This window comes from Poecilia reticulata, chromosome 2 (genome assembly GCF_904066995.2).
Source record: "Poecilia reticulata chromosome 2, P_reticulata-male-v2, whole genome shotgun sequence".
Lineage (NCBI taxonomy): Eukaryota > Metazoa > Chordata > Actinopteri > Cyprinodontiformes > Poeciliidae > Poecilia > Poecilia reticulata.
The window spans coordinates 43,145,670-43,162,732 of NC_088831.1; the positions used below are offsets into that span (position 1 = coordinate 43,145,670).

Genomic DNA, 17,063 nt, shown 5'->3' on the forward strand with positions numbered 1-17,063 from the left:
TTGCCATCCAATGCCAATGTACTGTGTCATCTATACTCATGGGGAGAGTCTAGAACATGTATTTGAGGTTATTTGTGGGTTTTGGAATGATGTCAATGTTGTTTGGAAACTAAAGTCGGGTCAGCAGCGGGTCTAGTTTAGTAGCCTTTGGAGTTGCATTATGGTTCCAAGCTGTGCCTTCTAGCACCATCATCAGCAGCAGTGGGATCTGCAACCCCTCATAAACATCCACAAGATGACAATATATAATATAATGTGATTCTATATTAGATTCTTGATAAATATATATTTGGCTTTCTTCAGCCTGGTATTCTGAACAATATGTTGTTGCGAGGGGTTTTAAAATCTTGCTCTATTTGCCACTTTTTAACTTTCTGCCCCCGCCTTCCAAAGGTCTCTGCACAGCCCTGCCTACTGCTAATCTATAAGACAGAGGCAACGTTGGCTTTCCTGGTTACTGTCATAGATGCATTTGTAAGAAGTCGGACCAGACAGATGTTTGGAGGCCAGCACCATGGCGGAGGAATACGCCTTCCCTGTTCTGGTGGAGTTAGAAGAAAGCAACACACCAAGACTGAAAAATAAGTTGGTGAAATATTTTCAGAGTAAAAAGTCCAACGGAGGAGACTGTGAGGTGGACTATGAGTCCGGGAGCCAAACTGCGCTGCTGCGCTTCCGCAGGGAGGAGGGTGAGTCCCGGCTGTCACATTTCTGATCAGTCCTGAGTAAAAACCTGCTGGATTTACCCCGTTTTCTCTCTCAGACCAGAAAAATGTCCTGGGCAAAAAGACGCATCAGATCAGTTTGGATGAAGGAGTGTTAAAGATGACAGTCCACCTTCCTTCAGACGGAAAACAGAAGCAGGTGAGAGATAAAAAGTGGAAATTTGTTAATAATCTGACTCATAGTTTTCTATGCTATCATAGGAGTATTGCTTTACTAATTATTATTGAAATAATTTTTGGACAAGTTTATCTAGCCTGAATTTCTGTAATTGCATGAAAGGCCTGGCCTTGTCACATATTTGTGGTTTTGGGTGTGATTTCTTTTATGTCTATTAATCAGTAAACTCATTTTATGACTTTTGGTCATCTGATCTATTCATGTATAACAATGCTGACCTGATCTGTCCCGGACCTTTGAACTCTCTTTGCTTTCTGTTTCAACTCCAAGCTCCTAATAAAGGCCTGGCCCTGTAGGGTTTTTATTGTTTACTGGAAATCAAATGAATAATCAGAATCCAAGAAGGTTCTGCCTGATTTCACTCATGCTTTTGTTCTTTCATTTTGTGTGAAAGCAAATAAACTCCTCTTTTTATTACCTTGCTGAAATCTATACCATTGACATTTCAGTCCCTGAATGTAAAATTCATCATTATTGACCAGAACAAAAATGTCTGAAATATTTGTAAATTTTAAACAGGTTGATTCATCTGATGAAGGCAACAAAAAGTGTAAGTATCCATGGAGGAAATATATGTTTTCGTGAAATTAATTAATAATTAATAATGATAGGATTATTCTTCTGTGTCTGTTTCTTGGTATTTAATTAAAAGTCTACAAGCAAATAATATATAGAACTGTGTATTAATTATTATGTTTTAATTAAAATTAAACTAAAGTTTTTTAAATGTGCACCTGCATGCAAGTACATGAAGCATGATATACTGTAACTAAATCTAAGTGACCCTGAAGCTGGATAAAGATGAAACAGAGTAAAAGTGCATATTAGCTATTATCATAAAACCTCTGATGATTTAACACCCTGCTCATACTGGGTGTTTTTTTCAGTTTGTCAGAAAGACACAGTTTTGGGTTTTGATATTAAGGTTGGGAGCTGTAATTATGTTTTACTCCAAACATTTTCCTGCAGCTTGATCTTAAAACAGGACTCTCCACCCCACATGAGATGCTTAATCCTACTGGGTATTACAATATTCAGGATTAATAGAGACTCTATTGAAGTGGTTATTTGGGGAAAACTCTACATTCTGACGACAAACCAGTCTCTTCCCTCTGCCTTCCATGAATTAGCCAGAATAAATAGCCTCACAATCAACTAAAGTTTCTGTTGTGTTCTGTGTTTTCTGCGTAGTTATTTTTGAGGTTTTCTGTGTTTAGCCCTGTCCCTGTCCCTGTCTTCCCTGTTGATTGCTTCCCAGGTGTGTCTCATTCCCTGATTACCCTCCCTGTGTATTTAAGTCCACCTGTTGTCTTTGTCTCTTGTCGGATCCTCCGTCGTAAGTCATCAAGTCTTGTCTAATGATAGTTTGTCTGCCGGCACAGTTGAACTGTTAAGTCCTGGGTTGGCATCAGCTCTTGTGCGCAGTCTTCTCCTGATCAGTCGCTACCAGTGTTAGCTTTATCTCTGCTATATGTGCTGCCTGTTTTCTTGGACTGTTGAGTTGCTTCCATTAAATTCATCCTTCATCTTTCAAACTGGGTCCTCTGCGTTCATTCTCACCACCATACACCGCTGCACCATGACAGTTTCACAGATCAAACTCATTATATAGCCACATTTCCTCCATTATAACTGGCACTAGATTCTGATCCATGTAGTTTTATTGACTCTTATAAAGTCCCAGGGGTGTTGAGCAAATAACCTAGTAATTCCCATAAATTTGCAAACCATGCACTGAGATTATTATATGACTACTTAAGAAAATGTAAACATTTAAGATTTAATACTTGAATGTCCATCATTCTCTAAGATTTTATATGCATCTTTAAATCAGTAAGGTTTAGCAAGCGTCAGTACAGCTTAATTCAGAAATGAGAAAACCAGACAATATTAATGCATGTCCTTTGACTTTGGGCTTCATGTTATTGTTATACAGACAGAAGTTTTATACTTTAATTAAAAAATTTTCAACTATCCAATATATAGAAAAATTAAATGATCTCACCTAATTGTCATTAAATGAAATGATCTCAAAACACTCTGATTGCTGACAAAATTCTACCCGGGCTTTAAGTAACCTATAAATAAACATTTGCATTTTGTAATTCTATGAACCTGTTTGTCTTTTCTTCATGCTAAATAGACGGATGTGAATCACAAAAAACAATCAAGAGTCATTACAATACCTAAATAAATACCAAATTTAAATAATTGTGACCCCACTTTGCTTTTCACTGTATCAGGTTTTTACTATGTCGTCTTTTATATTTCAATAACAGCAGACCACGCAGGGGCCAACAAACAATCACCAATTCAAGAACCCAACTCTGTGGATGGTGGTCAGACGGGTCCAAAAGGCAAAGATGGTGATTCAGATGATGAAGAGCAGTGCTCCAAATCGGCTGTTTTAGGAAATATTCCAGATTCTGTAAACTCAGAGTTCCTGGAAATGCTGGTGGAGTCCATTTTGAGAGACCTAAGCTCTCCGACTGCCTCCCAGGACTACAACCTGGAACTGATCCCTGACATCTCATCTGCTGTTGTCACTTTCCAGAGTGGAAAAGGTAACCACTTAGTTTATGAGTGTAAAATGAACAGCTGGAAATTTGGAAATTTTGCTTATTTTAGCTTGTAACTTTCTCGCAGATAACACTGAGTTTATAGAAAGATGCCCTCAAATCCGGATGTTTACAAAGAAGAACTTATCAGTCCGACCCCTTGAGACCACAAAAAAGGTTGTGGTTGAAGGAGTTTTGGACTGCAGTGAAGACATCCTCTGCCTCTACTTTGAAGATAAAGGCGGAGAGGTGGAAGATGTTCAACTGGATGAAGCTGAACAGTCTGCTGTCATCACATTTAAGAAGCACCAAGGTAGTTAACCTGCCCCACAGAGCTACATTCACACTGCAGGCCTTAATGCTCAGTTCCAACTTTTTGTGAAATTTGATTTTCTTTTTTGCGTTAGGTCACATTTCCAAATTTATGCGACTTGTATGTGATTATCTGTGTGAACTGCAAACAAACTAAAAGTGTCCCACAAGCGCCATAGAGGACGCAGTCACGTCAAACATAGCGAGCATGCTCAATGTTTGCAAAAGTAAACATGGATGGTTGTTGTCCAACCAGAGCCAGCACATTAACAACTTAATCCACATAAGCATGCACCACGGATGTTGTTTTTCTTCACGATTCCTCATTTGAGGATGCAGAATATTGATGTTTATTGAGAAACAATGATGGAAGAATGCTACCTGGCTGTACAGAATCAGATCACATTTGAAAATATCAGCTACGTATCATATTTGGGACCATATATCCAAGTGGCCTGGGTCACATTTGTAAAAATAAGATCTGTGTTGTTCAGACATTCATGAAAAGATCAGAAACAGATCACATAAGCGTTTAGTTTCGATCACTTCAGGCTACTGTGTGAACGTAGCTTATTACAGTTTATTCTAGCAACATGCTCTATGATTCACAAAATCGGCTGATACCAATAGTGAGTCAAGGAGTGTAACTTTATGCTTTAATTCACAGATTTTAAGAAAGTCTTGGGTAAGAAGCATGAAATAAAGAAAGAAGAAGTCAAAGTCTACCCATTTTACAAATCTTTGGGAGTTCCACTTTATGGGAAAGATAAACCATCACCAAAGCTTCCTGCTGCCATCTCTGAGCCCATTGACAACGCTGTCCTCAGATACTTAGCTAACCACAAAGCAGCTCTGGAGACCGTTGGCTGTGACTTGGAAAAACATTTCTGCAACATAACCCTGGAGCAGTCTGCCGTCCGCCTCAGTGCCTCGCCCTCATTACTGAAGCAAAAAGATGCCAAAGTCATCATCAAAGAGTGGGCAAATACTGTGAAGGCAGCCTTTTCTCAGGCTGTGTCAAAATTCAAATCCATCAAGTTCTCCCTGGAGTCGGAGGTATGGGAGGAGTCTGAGCAGAAGATTAAAGAGAAACTGCAGAAGGAAGATGTTGTTGTAGTTTCTGATAAAACCAGTGGTGTCCTTTCAGTGGCCGGCAATGAGAATGATGTCAACAGACTCGAGAAACCTATTTCAGAAGTTCTTGACAGGATCAAGGAAAGGGTCCGAAGGGAGAAATTAAGTAAAACTCAAGAGATCAATGTGTCACCATCCATGTTCCACATCCTTTCTCAAGATGGTGTTCAGGATAAACTCCTGCAAGTGTACCCAGAACTCAAAATGTCTTATGATCAAAAGAAGAAAGCTCTGAAAGTAACTGGCTTTGTGGACGAGATTATTAATGCAACCCAGGTGATCAGCAATGCAACATTAGGATTAAAGCGACAGAATTTAGAAGTAGATGAGTTTTTGCTTGACATGCTGAAGGACGAAGAACAAGAGGAGGCCACCGATGCATTTCTAACAGCCTATGGCATAAAAGCAGCCTTGGAGATCAGTCCACAGAGGGTGCAGCTTGTTGCTGTTTCTGACAAGGATCTAATGAATGCTCAAGACCATCTCAACCAAATACTGAAATCTCAATACATCAATGTTGAAGACCTGGACGTCCTGAAGAAGCCGGAGTGGCAGCAGCTGGTCCACCAGCAGGAAAAAGCCAACAGTGGGTCAGGAATGAGAGTTCAGATCATAACTCATCAACAGCAAGTGGTAGTGTCCGGTCACAAGGACAGTGTGGACAAAGTTAGCAGTGAACTGGAAGACTTTTTAACAGAAAATGCTCATGTTGAAGAATTTGTTGCTGTTGAAGCAAATGTCATCATCGAGTACCTGAAAAGTCAGACGACCTTGTTGAAGCAACTAGAAGGAGTAGAAGTGTCTTTCGGAAATGAGGAAATCATCCTAAGTGGCTGTAGATCTGCTGTGAAAGATTGCAAGACCACAGTCAAAGATTTACTATCTTCTGTGTGCTTTGATAGATTTAAAGTCACAAAACCTGGAGTCAAGAAATGTTTTCAGGAAAAAGAATCTTTTTATACTTCCTTAATTAAAAGTGACACTGACTGCCTAGTTCAGCTGGCAGATATCTCTAATGAAGAAGACGACTTTACCTTAGTACAGGTACAAAAACCCATTTACAAAGTCCAGACAAGTGATGGAGTGGAAATAGTGGTCTCCAAGGCCGACATGTGCAGTTACTCTGTGGATGCTGTTGTCAATCCTTCTACTGAGGACTTGAAACACACCTCAGGTCTTGCTTTGGCACTTTCAAAAGCTGCAGGCCCTCAGTTACAGACTGAATGTGACCAAATAATTAATGTAAAAGGAAAACTCCGACCTGGAGACTGTGCCGTAACAGATGCTGGAGGAATGCTTCGTTGCAAAAAAGTGATCCATGCCGTAGGACCCTATTTTGATCAAGCAAAGCCAAAGAAGGCTGAGGCCCAGTTGAAAAGAACTGTTAGAGAAAGCTTAGAACAAGCTGAAAAGTGTGGCTGTGTTTCAGTGGCTCTTCCTGCCATCAGCAGAAGTCTTGGCTTCCCACTCAATCTGTGCCTGGCTACCATTACTAGAGCAGTGAAGGAATACTGTGATGAGAAGTATGATGACAACACCTTGAAAACGATTCATCTGGTGGACAATGAGGACAGTGTTGCTCTTGGTCTGGAAAGTGCTGTGAAGCAGGAGTTTGGAAGTCATGGAGTTAGTGTTTCGTCTCAAAATGCTATCCCTAAAGTTAGTCCGAAATCTCCATTACGCAAACTTATTCCACCTGACACCAGCTTGTGCCGAGCGCAGACCAAAGAGGGCTTGAGCATCGTTCTTAAAAAGGGAAATATTGAGGCTGCCAAGGTAAGAATGCATGTTTTTCAGTGTTTAATTTAAAAGATAAAGGGTTAAAATTGAGTAGATCCTTCCTATGCCTGTCATTTATAGTAAGAGGAAGATATTCTAATGGCAGAGAGAGGCTTGGCTAGTCCTGATGGTGACCACTATTTAGTTTTTTTAAGTTTTCTAATTAGGCTTAGGGCTGCACAGTGGCGCAGTTGGTAGAGCTGTTGCCTTGCAGCAAGAAGGTTCTGGGTTCGATTCTCGGCCCCGATCTTTCTGCATGGAGTTTCCATGTTCTCCCTGTGCATGGTGGGTTTTCTCTGGGTACTCCGGTTTCCTCCCACAGTCCAAAAACATGACTGTCAGGTTAATTGGCCTCTCCAAATTGTCCCTAGGTGTTAGTGTGTGTGTGTGCATGGTTGTTTGTCCTGTGTGTCTCTGTGTTGCCCTGCGACAGACTGGCGACCTGTCCAGGGTGACCCCGCCTCTCGCCCGGAACGTTAGCTGGAGAGGCACCAGCAACCCTCCTGACCCCACTGAGGGACAAGGGTGTTAAGAAAATGGATGGATAATTAGGCTTAAGATCCTGTCAGAATTTCTTCTTCTTGTTCTAAACTCCAAGTACTGATTTCTTTACACTGTTAGTAAAGTATGAGAGCCTCACACAACCCTACTCAGTCTGTCTCTCTAGTTTTACAAAACTATCCATATTATCATCTAAAGTAGATGATAATATGGATAGAAATATTTTCTTGACCAATTCCATTACAATTTATTGGTTTTTCTTTTCATACAAATAAAATGAAATTACATATCTTAATTTAGTTGTGCCACATTTTCAGACAGAGGTGATTGTGAACACTGTGGCAGAGGATCTTATATTGAACAAAGGGGCAATTTCAAATGCCATCTTCAGTGCAGCTGGAGCCAAACTTCAACAGCTGGTACACAGCCAGAAAACCAGCGGATCACCAGGTGAGATTGTTGTTACAGACGGCTGCAAGCTGAAGAGCAAACAAGTTTTCCATGTAATCGCTCTGAGCTGGAACAATGGCCAAGGCACAGCTGAAAAGGTAGATCATATTCACAAAGTGTAGAATGTTTAAAAAAAAATTCTGAATCAATGAAACTACTAGATAATCTGGTTTACAAAATGTCTTTCAGACTCTAGATGGGATCTTTAAAGATTGCTTGGACCTAGCGGAGAAAGCTCGGTTGTCATCTATAACTTTCCCAGCTGTTGGCACCGGAAACTTGGGTTTTCCAAAACATCTTGTTGCCACTTTGATGCTGGAGAAGTTCTTGGAGTTCAGCAGCCAAAGACAATCCAAGCATATTAAGAAGATTATAGTTATTCTATATCCTGGAGATGAACAGACTATTCAGGTAAACAATCAATAACAATCAATGTCATAGCAATTTGCTAAGCAGCAGTTCATCCTGAACAGCAAGATCAAATGCAGAAATGATCAAGAGGAATGTTACAATATCTACTATAGCTATAGTATTTCTTCAGTGTTAGAATATTTTTTATGCTTCGGGATCTAGGAAATTGAAGTTACGTGTGTTAATTAGAGTTGATTATGTACATTCTCATGGTTACTTGTAAATTTATGAGGGATATTGTAGCATTTCTCTGAAGTAACATTAAGGTGCTTCTTTCTACTATACTGCCCTCTCTGTCTGAAGTTAATCGGGAGATTAATAGCAGAACATCAAGCATCTAAAGCCTCATTATATCTATTGTAATTCATTTGTAACTCTCGTGAAAAATGACTATTATAAGGAAGTATCTATCAAACAAATTTTGCAGGTATTCACTGATGAATTTCAGAAGAAGTTTCCCAGTACCACTGGTCCTTCAGCGACAGCTCCTGCACCTGCAGATTCTTCAAGAAGTACAGGTAGGCATTTTCCTGTAGTTTAACTTACATACGCTTTGAATAGTTGACTAATTTCAAGGTTAAATTGTTATTTTTGTCTGTTTTACCAGCAGGCAAATTCTCTAAAGTTGTCTCCAGTTCAGGAATGCATGAGACTAAACTGGGAAATGTGACGATTCAGGTAGTAACTGGAGATATAACAAAGGAGACGACTGATGTCATCGTCAACTCTTCAAATGATAGTTTCACTCTCAAGTCAGGTAAATCAGTTTATATGTGATACATCTGTCATACAAAATATGAATGGCTAGAATGAATAAAACATAAACTTTAAACTTCCACAATAATATTAATTGTCAGAGATATAGTGGAACCCTGGTATGCAGCCGCCAACGAATAGGTCAGTTCCATGAATACTTAAGGTTCCTTCTAAAAAACAATCACAATCCCCTAACAGTTCAAACATCATGTGCAAATTCATTAACTGATGCAAATGGACACATCATCAGTGATGTTCCTGGACTCATTGGGTGTTTCAGGTCTTTCAACATCATACAAAATATTCCAGGTGACCCATCTAGGTATGATCAGTCCCCATCTTGTGTCCATATGGCTAACTCGCTACATTGAGTCCATGGTTGCCCTTTCTTAAGCCACCACACTTCAGATGTTGCTATTAATGGCTCTCCTCCTGGATTATCTTGATGCCAAGACTACTCAAGGCTCTGGCCAAAACCTCTGCAACCAACCTCAACTGGGAAGCACCTTGCACTCTGACCTGCCTGCTTACAGTCACTGACCAGCCCTGCATTTTTCTCAAAGGCTTCTTCCACGTGATCTTCCTATGGGACTCTCAGCTCCAGCAGCGTACAGTAGAAACCATCTTGGCACGACCACAGAAGCTAACTTTCACGATCTTCCTTTTCTCTGCTCTTTGGTGTACAGTCAATCAGCACTAGGAATGCGCGATATACAGGATATACATTAGAAAGAATAGAAATTTGTCCTACAATAGAGATCTGCAGTCTACTGGTTAACCGTGGAAATGCTTATGAATGATGTAATCAGGTAGTATCAACAGAGCAAGCGGGAAGCAGCATGGCGGGGAACAAAAGGAAAAGCTTGTTAACCCTTGTCTGTGCAAGGATTGAGGCAAACGTACGAGGACTGAGGCAAATGATACAAGTGATATGGGTGTGGGGTCGGTTGGACCCCATTTGTAAACACAAGGGTTAAAAAGGCAAGTTCAAAAAATGTAAATTATGTGGACCTGGTTTGGGTTTAATCTCAGGAGGAACACAGCAAATGTCACGGTTGGACAGCAAGGAAGCGCCATGGGGTGAGATGATGGTCTGATGATCTTTCCAAAACTACAAAAAAACCCTCGTAAAAGTGCACAGTGCAACCTCGCAGGCCCACTCACAGAATGAAAAACTTGTGGTGCTTAAATGACACAGTTTAAGTTAAGACCACAGGAGGGTTAAACAAGCAGAAACATGTAATTTACGGAGTATGTGGAAGAGAAGAAATATAAGCTACTTGTTTTACCACCATAAAAGGAAATGCAGCTGACTACAAGCTCCAGTCAGAACACTGGGAATAAAAAGCAGAATTTGGCACAGACATCCATGACATTAAAGTTATTGTGTTTCTACCTAGAGATATATTTTTCATTTATTTATTTAACTTTGATTTAACCAGGTAGCCATCATTGAGATTGTGCTGATGCCTATCATTACCAGGTCTCCCTTAAAATGAGATTTTTTAAAGGAGACCTGGCAATGATAGGCAGTAACATAAAACAAAACGGTTACAAACATTACATACAAATAACATCCACAAAAACGAGTGTTAAACGAGTTTTAACACATACAAACACATATATTTGTCATGTTGGATTTCAGTTTCCTGACCCACATGCAAGTTCACACAACACCAGAGAACACTGTTCAGTGAAAGTTTAATGCATTTCAAACGGTACAGTCTGATTGTGCTCCAGAGGATGGGTAGGCAGGTCAGCTCAGGTTTGTCTTTCGGAAGGTGGTAGCACGGAGGGAAAAGGCTAGGATCCGGGAGCGTTCTTGATGATCAGTGATGGAGAGGGGAGGAGAGCGGCAGGCGGAGATGTTCGGTCTTGGCAGGAAACGCGTTTGTAGTCCAGACTTGGTTCTTGGTTTGATTCCTTCAGCTCATCGGTTTCTGAGGGAAGACCAAAATATTACTTGAAGTCATTTAAAAAAACATCCTCAACATGATTTCTGGTTAGACTCTGACCAACAAGTGGGACCATCGAGCGATGAGTGACGGCTCCACTGCTTCTTAAAGGTCCACCAGTCAATCACTCGGAATCCGCTGCCGGTGCATCAGCCTGTCAGAACTCTGTCCCGAAGATCCTCTATAGGAAAGAGTACCCACACTAACCCGAATCCTAACAATATTCCACTCATTAGTATGCGATTTTTTTTCTGTCTATTGTAAGATTTATACAAATAATATTGTGATGTGTATCGTTACCACAATGTATACTGTGATATCAATTTTATGCCATATTGCACATCCCTAATCAGCACCAAGGAAAACAAATGGCTCTTCTGTATTGGCTGCTTTACAAATACCAGCAGTAGCATTGTGCCTTGGAATTTCAGCTTCCCAAGCCGCATTTTCTTTCGCATACTTTAGAAACACTTTTAAAAATATATACGAAAATGCAATTTTTCTCCAAATAATTGAACTATGTTCCACAAAAAATATGCGTTTACTAAACCACAAATAGGTGGTACTGTACATATTTTCTAAAGCAGGTGAATATCAGTATACCGTCAAATCTAGTTACACCAGAGGTCTCCAACCCAATTCCTCCTCAGGTTTTAGGAGGAGGAGTGTCCTCCTAAAACCTGGTAAACTGATGGTATATCAGTAGACCATTAAGTCTAGTTACAGGTGTAGAACTAAAGTTTGTGCCACCATATCAGATGTTAGATATGTAGATTGGAGTTGGTGAGGATGAGGTGTAATCTGCTGTTTTAGTCCTCAATAGAGATGCATGGTACCTAGCTTGATGTTTTTGATTAATTTTTTCAGTGGCGTTCAGAAACAGCAGTCCAGGAGATATAGTTTCGGATTATAATGATGTGATAAAGATAAACATTGGTTGTTAAAACCTTCAAATCTTTCACTTCATCCCAGGAGTATCCAAGGCTATTCTGGATGCAGCTGGTGTAGCTGTTTTAGAAGAATGCCAATATCTTGGTAAGAACATTAACTTTTGTTTTGTTAAAACAGGAATTCTTAGTTTATAGTTAATCAAGTTCTGTAACTAGATTTTGATTGAAAAACCCCTCCAGGTTCCCAGCCCCATCAAGGCATGATAATGACTGTACCGGGAAACCTAAAGTGCAAAAAGATTCTTCACCTGGTCGTTCAGTCAGATAAAGGAAAAATCCACAGTTCTGTAAAGGAAGCACTCCAAATGTGTGTGAAGCACTCCTACACTTCTGTTTCATTTCCAGCCCTTGGTACAGGTGAGACTTACTAACAGATTCCAGAATGTCTTAATGCAAAGACATTGTTGCATACACCAAAATGAGCTAATTTTATATTGCCTGAGATCTGGCTTATTGTAGATTTAGTGCTTAGATACCAGATAACTCTGGTTATAAGCAACCAATAAAGAGAGTTGTCATTTCATTGCAATTCATCATTTTCATTTGTTTAGATCAAAATTATTTGACTGTATTGATTTGGATTGGATAAACATGGTAATCTTTATCCTGCTACACCCAAGGATGAGAGTTAAATTAGCCCTTTATAGGTGGAAAGGAACTTTTTGAATTTGCAGATTTGAGCCATCAACCATGTGTGTTGCCCGTCTCCAGGTCAAGGCAATGTGCAGGCGAAACAAGTGGCAGAATCTATGTTGGATGCTGTGATTGATGTTTTCAGCCAAAACACCTCCAGTTCCCTGACTTTAATCAGGATAGTCATCTTCCAGCAACCGATGCTGAAAGATTTCCACAGCAGCATGCAAGAAAGGGAAGCTACTGATCCAAAGGACAGAGGCGGATTCTGGTCCAAGACTTTAAAACCTTGGTTAAACTTAAAACCTTGGTTAAACTGTAAGTATGGGAAGAAAACTAGTTTTGCCTTTATAATGAATGTTTTTATCTGAAGTTCTATTTCAAAATATCCTTATTTTTACAGCTCTGTTAGGATTAGAAAGTGCTGACAACAAACTGGAAAACGAGACTGTCATTGAGACTGTCAAAGTGGAGCCTGCTGTCTTCCATATCTGCGGTGCCTCACAGGCCAAAGTTGATGCAGCCAAGAAGAAGATAAACGACCTGATATCTGACGAACAATTCAGCATAGAGATAGCGGACAACGACATCTTGAACTTCTCCTCTGCAGACTGTCAGCGTATTGTTGACATCCAGGTGAAGTTGGGTGTGAGCATCAAAAATCAAATCACTAATGGCCAAGTCTCTGTGATTATTGAAGGTCTCAGTAAAGATGTGGTTCGAGCCAATCAGGAGATAGCTAATATGCTGAAGAAAGTGAGAGGAGAGCAGGAGCTGAAAAGGAAATATGAGCTGGCAGCCACTGTGGCAGACTGGCAGTATCAGCAACATGGGCTTCAATATCAGAGTTTTGATCAGATGACCAACTATGAGCTTGAGCATGCGTTGGAAAGGGCAGCACCCACTCTAAAAGTTACCATCCATGGGTCAGACTATACAGTCCAGATGCCTAAAGGACCAGCCACTGACAGAAATGGAACCATCCTGCAGATAAGACGAATTGACAGACTGAAAGGTATTTGAGCCACACCTAGGATGTTGTTTCACATTCTGCCCCCCAAGTATGTAAAAGGTGGTTTTGCACTAGAGAGCCGGGCTGGGTTCAAACCCGGGTCCGGTGATTTTGCACTAACACTTAGAGCCTATTCCCACCCCACTCCCTGGAACCCAGAGAGATGTGGTTCCTTTCTGTCCAGCCAAACAGGAATGGTTTGAAGTCGGCCATTCATTGGTTCATTTGCTGTTGTGGTGGCCTATTTTTTCAAATACTTTTTTGATATCTGTCATTTTGACATCAAAGAAATCCATATCATAATTTATTTTTATCCATCAGTTTTATAATGACGATAATGACAAATGCCACTTCAGCTGAAGTTTTGAAATCGGCAAACATTTCTCCAATCAAAGTGATTAAAAGTCGGCAAGACTCTCTAGACAAAGTGCAGCAGGAGAAAATCCTGTAGCAGCAGTTCAGCTTCACCAGACAGACTCCAACACCTCCATAATTCTTCAACACACTGTAAGCTCCCAGATACAAGAGACAGTTTGTTCAGAGTCCAGGTCAGAGATGATACTTTTATTGATTGATTTAGCTATTTCCGCCCTTTGTACTCTATGCATAAAGTAGAAAATGTCTGTGCTTCTGCAACAAAGTGGTCGTGTGTGAGTTGTAATCTGTCAAAATGATGGATGACTTCCACCAGGCTTTCCTGTCACTGTTAAAAAACCAAAGTTGGAAAATAGTCAGTTAACGAGATTTTATTATTGACTGAGGAAAAAGGTGAAGCTGAGGTGGTAATTCTCAGGTCTCTGGGAGACGACCTGGGCAGCTTTAGCAGGAATTTGTTTGATATGATGATTCCCGCTTACTTTCTGGTACTCTGCTCAATGCAGACAAAACCAGGGACAATCGGGCTGGGGCTACTGTGGTCAGATTGACCAAGCCTGGTCATTCCAGTGCAAAAAAGCTTTAGAAGTCAAAGAATCGCATGTTTTTCTGACACACTAAATATGTCTAGTATTAACTTGTGCTGTGTATTTTTTTTGCTTAAAAAATACACAGCACAAAAAAAGTAATACCTGATTGTTACTGGTGTTTAATTTGTGTGCTACAAATTGCTAAAAATGTTTCCTTTTCCAAAAGTATCTTAAGAAACAACAATAAAATTTTTATTTTTTGTAGGTGACGATGTTCCTGAGTTTTGGGATACCATGCCGGCTGGAAAAACATGTCATGCCGTCCCTATCCTGGATGTTTCTTCAGAGTACGCAGAAGTCATCAATCTCTTCAAAGCCACATGTAATCAAACCGTCACCAAGGTAATATCAAATGCAGTGTTTTTATCATAATTTTAAAAAAATATTATTTATGCTATTTTATCTAACTTTCAGCAACCATGTAAACCAATTGCCTACTTGTGCTCATCAACTGGTTGCATAACTGAATATGAACCTGTGTTTTAATGAGTTTGACCCTCTGGATTATGTATTGACCCTTTGCAACTCTGTCAACTAATCACGTTGAGATGCCATAAGGGACATTGGAAGTGAGGGGAGAAGTATTGAACAGAGTGGCTGTGATTATTTTCCCAAGAGCGTCCCAATACCAGTTTTTTCATGACTGAGTACAACTACAAGTACTCCAGTTCAAGTACTTGACGATTCCAAGTACTAATACCAAGTTCTTAACAAGTTGGGATAGTTTCTGCCATGTCAGGCATCCTCCCCAGAGCAGCCATCTGCCTTAAATGGAGAGACATGCAAAGCACGAAAACTAGGACAGGTCCGATCACAAAGAAGTTGTATAAAGCACTATCTCTGCTCTTAGATTGAAAGGATCCAGAACCCTGCACTGTGGAAGAGTCTTCAGATCAAAAAACATGAAATGGAGCAGAGAAATAATCATCAGAACAATGAGAAACGTCTCTTCCACGGCACCAGTGAAGACACTGTCCCCATCATCAATGAATCTGGCTTCAACAGAAGCTATGCAGGAAAAAATGGTGAGACTTTCAGTGATTTCTTTGTCTTTAAGAGATCTGTCTGCTGAATCAGTAACTTTTGAATCAGTAACTTTTAACCAAAAATCTCTCTGTAGTTTTAATTCTAGTTTTTGAAATCTGATATAGTTTTAATTGAAATATTTTAGTGCTATTACCCAGAGATGTAAATGAAACTGAATTGTTCTTTAAGGCAAAACTTAAGTAAATGGGGACTGACTTAAGACCTTTAAGCAGTACTGTACTTATTCATTTGCAGCATAATTAAATACTGTGTTAGCTTTTGGCGTATTGTTTATGTAATATGGAGAAACTCTGCATCTATGTAACATATTTACACACTGACTGATCTATTTTCAGCTGCCTATTATGGAAACGGTTCCTACTTTGCTGTGAAAGCTGATTACTCTGCACAAGACACCTACTCCAAGCCCAATGCGAAGGGAGAGAAGTTCATGTACCTGTGCAGAGTGCTGACAGGAGACTACACCCTGGGACAGAAAGACATGATCGCTCCACCATCCAAAGGCTCCGGTGTTCACATGTATGACAGTGTAGTGAACGATATGACCAACCCCAGCATGTTTATAGTGTTTCATGACATCCAGGCCTATCCTGAGTATCTGATCACCTTCAAGTAGCAACACCTAGTAAATGTTAAATACAAATGCAACATCTACCTAATTTTTTTCCTGAAATACTTCTTCTAACTTGCCTTAAGTTCACTTAATTAGTAGTTTGTGTGTTATGGCCCATTTAGTGCCTTAAAGTGATGCCTTAGTGTTTCATAGAAATTTTAAAATCGGATCCTACAAGTCAAGAGTTTCCAAAACATGTTATTTCCATTTCCTATGTACTGTATACACTGTCTGACTCCTGTTCTATAAACCAATTGTAGAAGTTTAAGATGAACAATCATTTCTACATTTAAAAACGAAAGTAAACCTTAATGACTGTTCCAGTAAAAGTCAAGAATATGTAATGAACAACCAGGTGATTTCACTGTTCACTTTTCTTCTATACTTGAAGTAATAAAGCATTCTTGAATACCTCTTCTCTCAGTATTCTGCCATTTTGTAGACAGAAATGATTTTGTTAATCCTTGCTGGCATAAAAGAGAGTATGTTTTTGATAGGTGTTTTTCTCAAACCTTCATTAAAAGAACCACAGACAACGTATATGAATTTTTTGACCAAGCTTTTGCAAAAGGAGAAGACTCGGCAAACTGCTCCTCCAAGCCGTTCATTGAGCGTCTGAAGACCTTTGGTTACAGCTTGTCTTTTATTATCAAGCAGAAACAGGGAGGTTAGGTAAAGAAGACAGCAGAGACAAATTATTACTGCACAGGCAGTTTCTAAGAGAGGGAGTATTCCGGTTGATAAGAAGGCACCTGTGGAAACGTAATTTAAGGTCTGGGAAACACACAGTTAACTGTTTCACATGAAGACAAACAGGCAGATGGGGCCTCCAGGTGAGTTTATACACACAGAAGGAAGAGAACACATTAAACTGAACATTAGACTGAATATGAACTAAAGTAATAACAAAATGATAATACCAAAAAATCTCTAACAGTTTTACTGTCAGAAAGTGAAAGAAATGCGCTTATCTGTCTCCTTTAGTGGCATTTGGACTTTATTCTTCAATAAACTCCTCTTCTTTCATCTTTTGTGTTGCTGATTGTTGCAGCCAAACATTTGGGTCATGTGCAACAACACATTA

At 39.8% G+C, this 17,063-nt stretch overlaps 1 protein-coding gene and 1 long non-coding RNA gene across 2 annotated transcripts in view; one reads left to right on the forward strand and one right to left on the reverse strand.

Moving 5' to 3' along the window:
• Nucleotides 1-479: 479 nt before the first annotated feature.
• Nucleotides 480-16,087, forward strand: LOC103461816 (protein mono-ADP-ribosyltransferase PARP14). Its single transcript, XM_081604692.1, has 17 exons — nt 480-689; nt 764-864; nt 1,423-1,453; nt 3,183-3,467; nt 3,550-3,774; nt 4,441-6,683; nt 7,505-7,735; nt 7,827-8,048; nt 8,476-8,566; nt 8,656-8,805; nt 11,732-11,794; nt 11,890-12,066; nt 12,421-12,660; nt 12,746-13,357; nt 14,525-14,661; nt 15,170-15,344; nt 15,702-16,087. Exons 1-17 carry the CDS (start codon nt 515-517, stop codon nt 15,980-15,982), a joined length of 5,439 nt encoding a protein of 1,812 aa, XP_081460818.1. The 5' UTR covers nt 480-514; the 3' UTR covers nt 15,983-16,087.
• The window catches only part of LOC145550884 (uncharacterized), a 34,354-nt gene continuing 27,722 nt past the window's right edge, over nt 10,432-17,063 (reverse strand). The window contains exons 2-3 of the long non-coding RNA XR_014086682.1: nt 10,820-10,940; nt 10,432-10,744 (exon numbers count right to left, since the gene is read on the reverse strand). This is a non-coding gene — a long non-coding RNA (uncharacterized LOC145550884). The remainder of the gene's footprint in view (nt 10,745-10,819; nt 10,941-17,063) is intronic.

Coding starts and splice junctions, on each gene's coding strand:
- LOC103461816 (XM_081604692.1), top strand. CDS start 515: ATGGCGGAGGAATACGCCTTCCCTGTTCTGGTGGAGTTAGAAGAAAGC. Junction 11,795..11,889: donor AGAAGAATGCCAATATCTTG/GTAAGAACATTA, acceptor AAACCCCTCCAG/GTTCCCAGCCCCATCAAGGC. Junction 14,662..15,169: donor GTAATCAAACCGTCACCAAG/GTAATATCAAAT, acceptor CTCTGCTCTTAG/ATTGAAAGGATCCAGAACCC.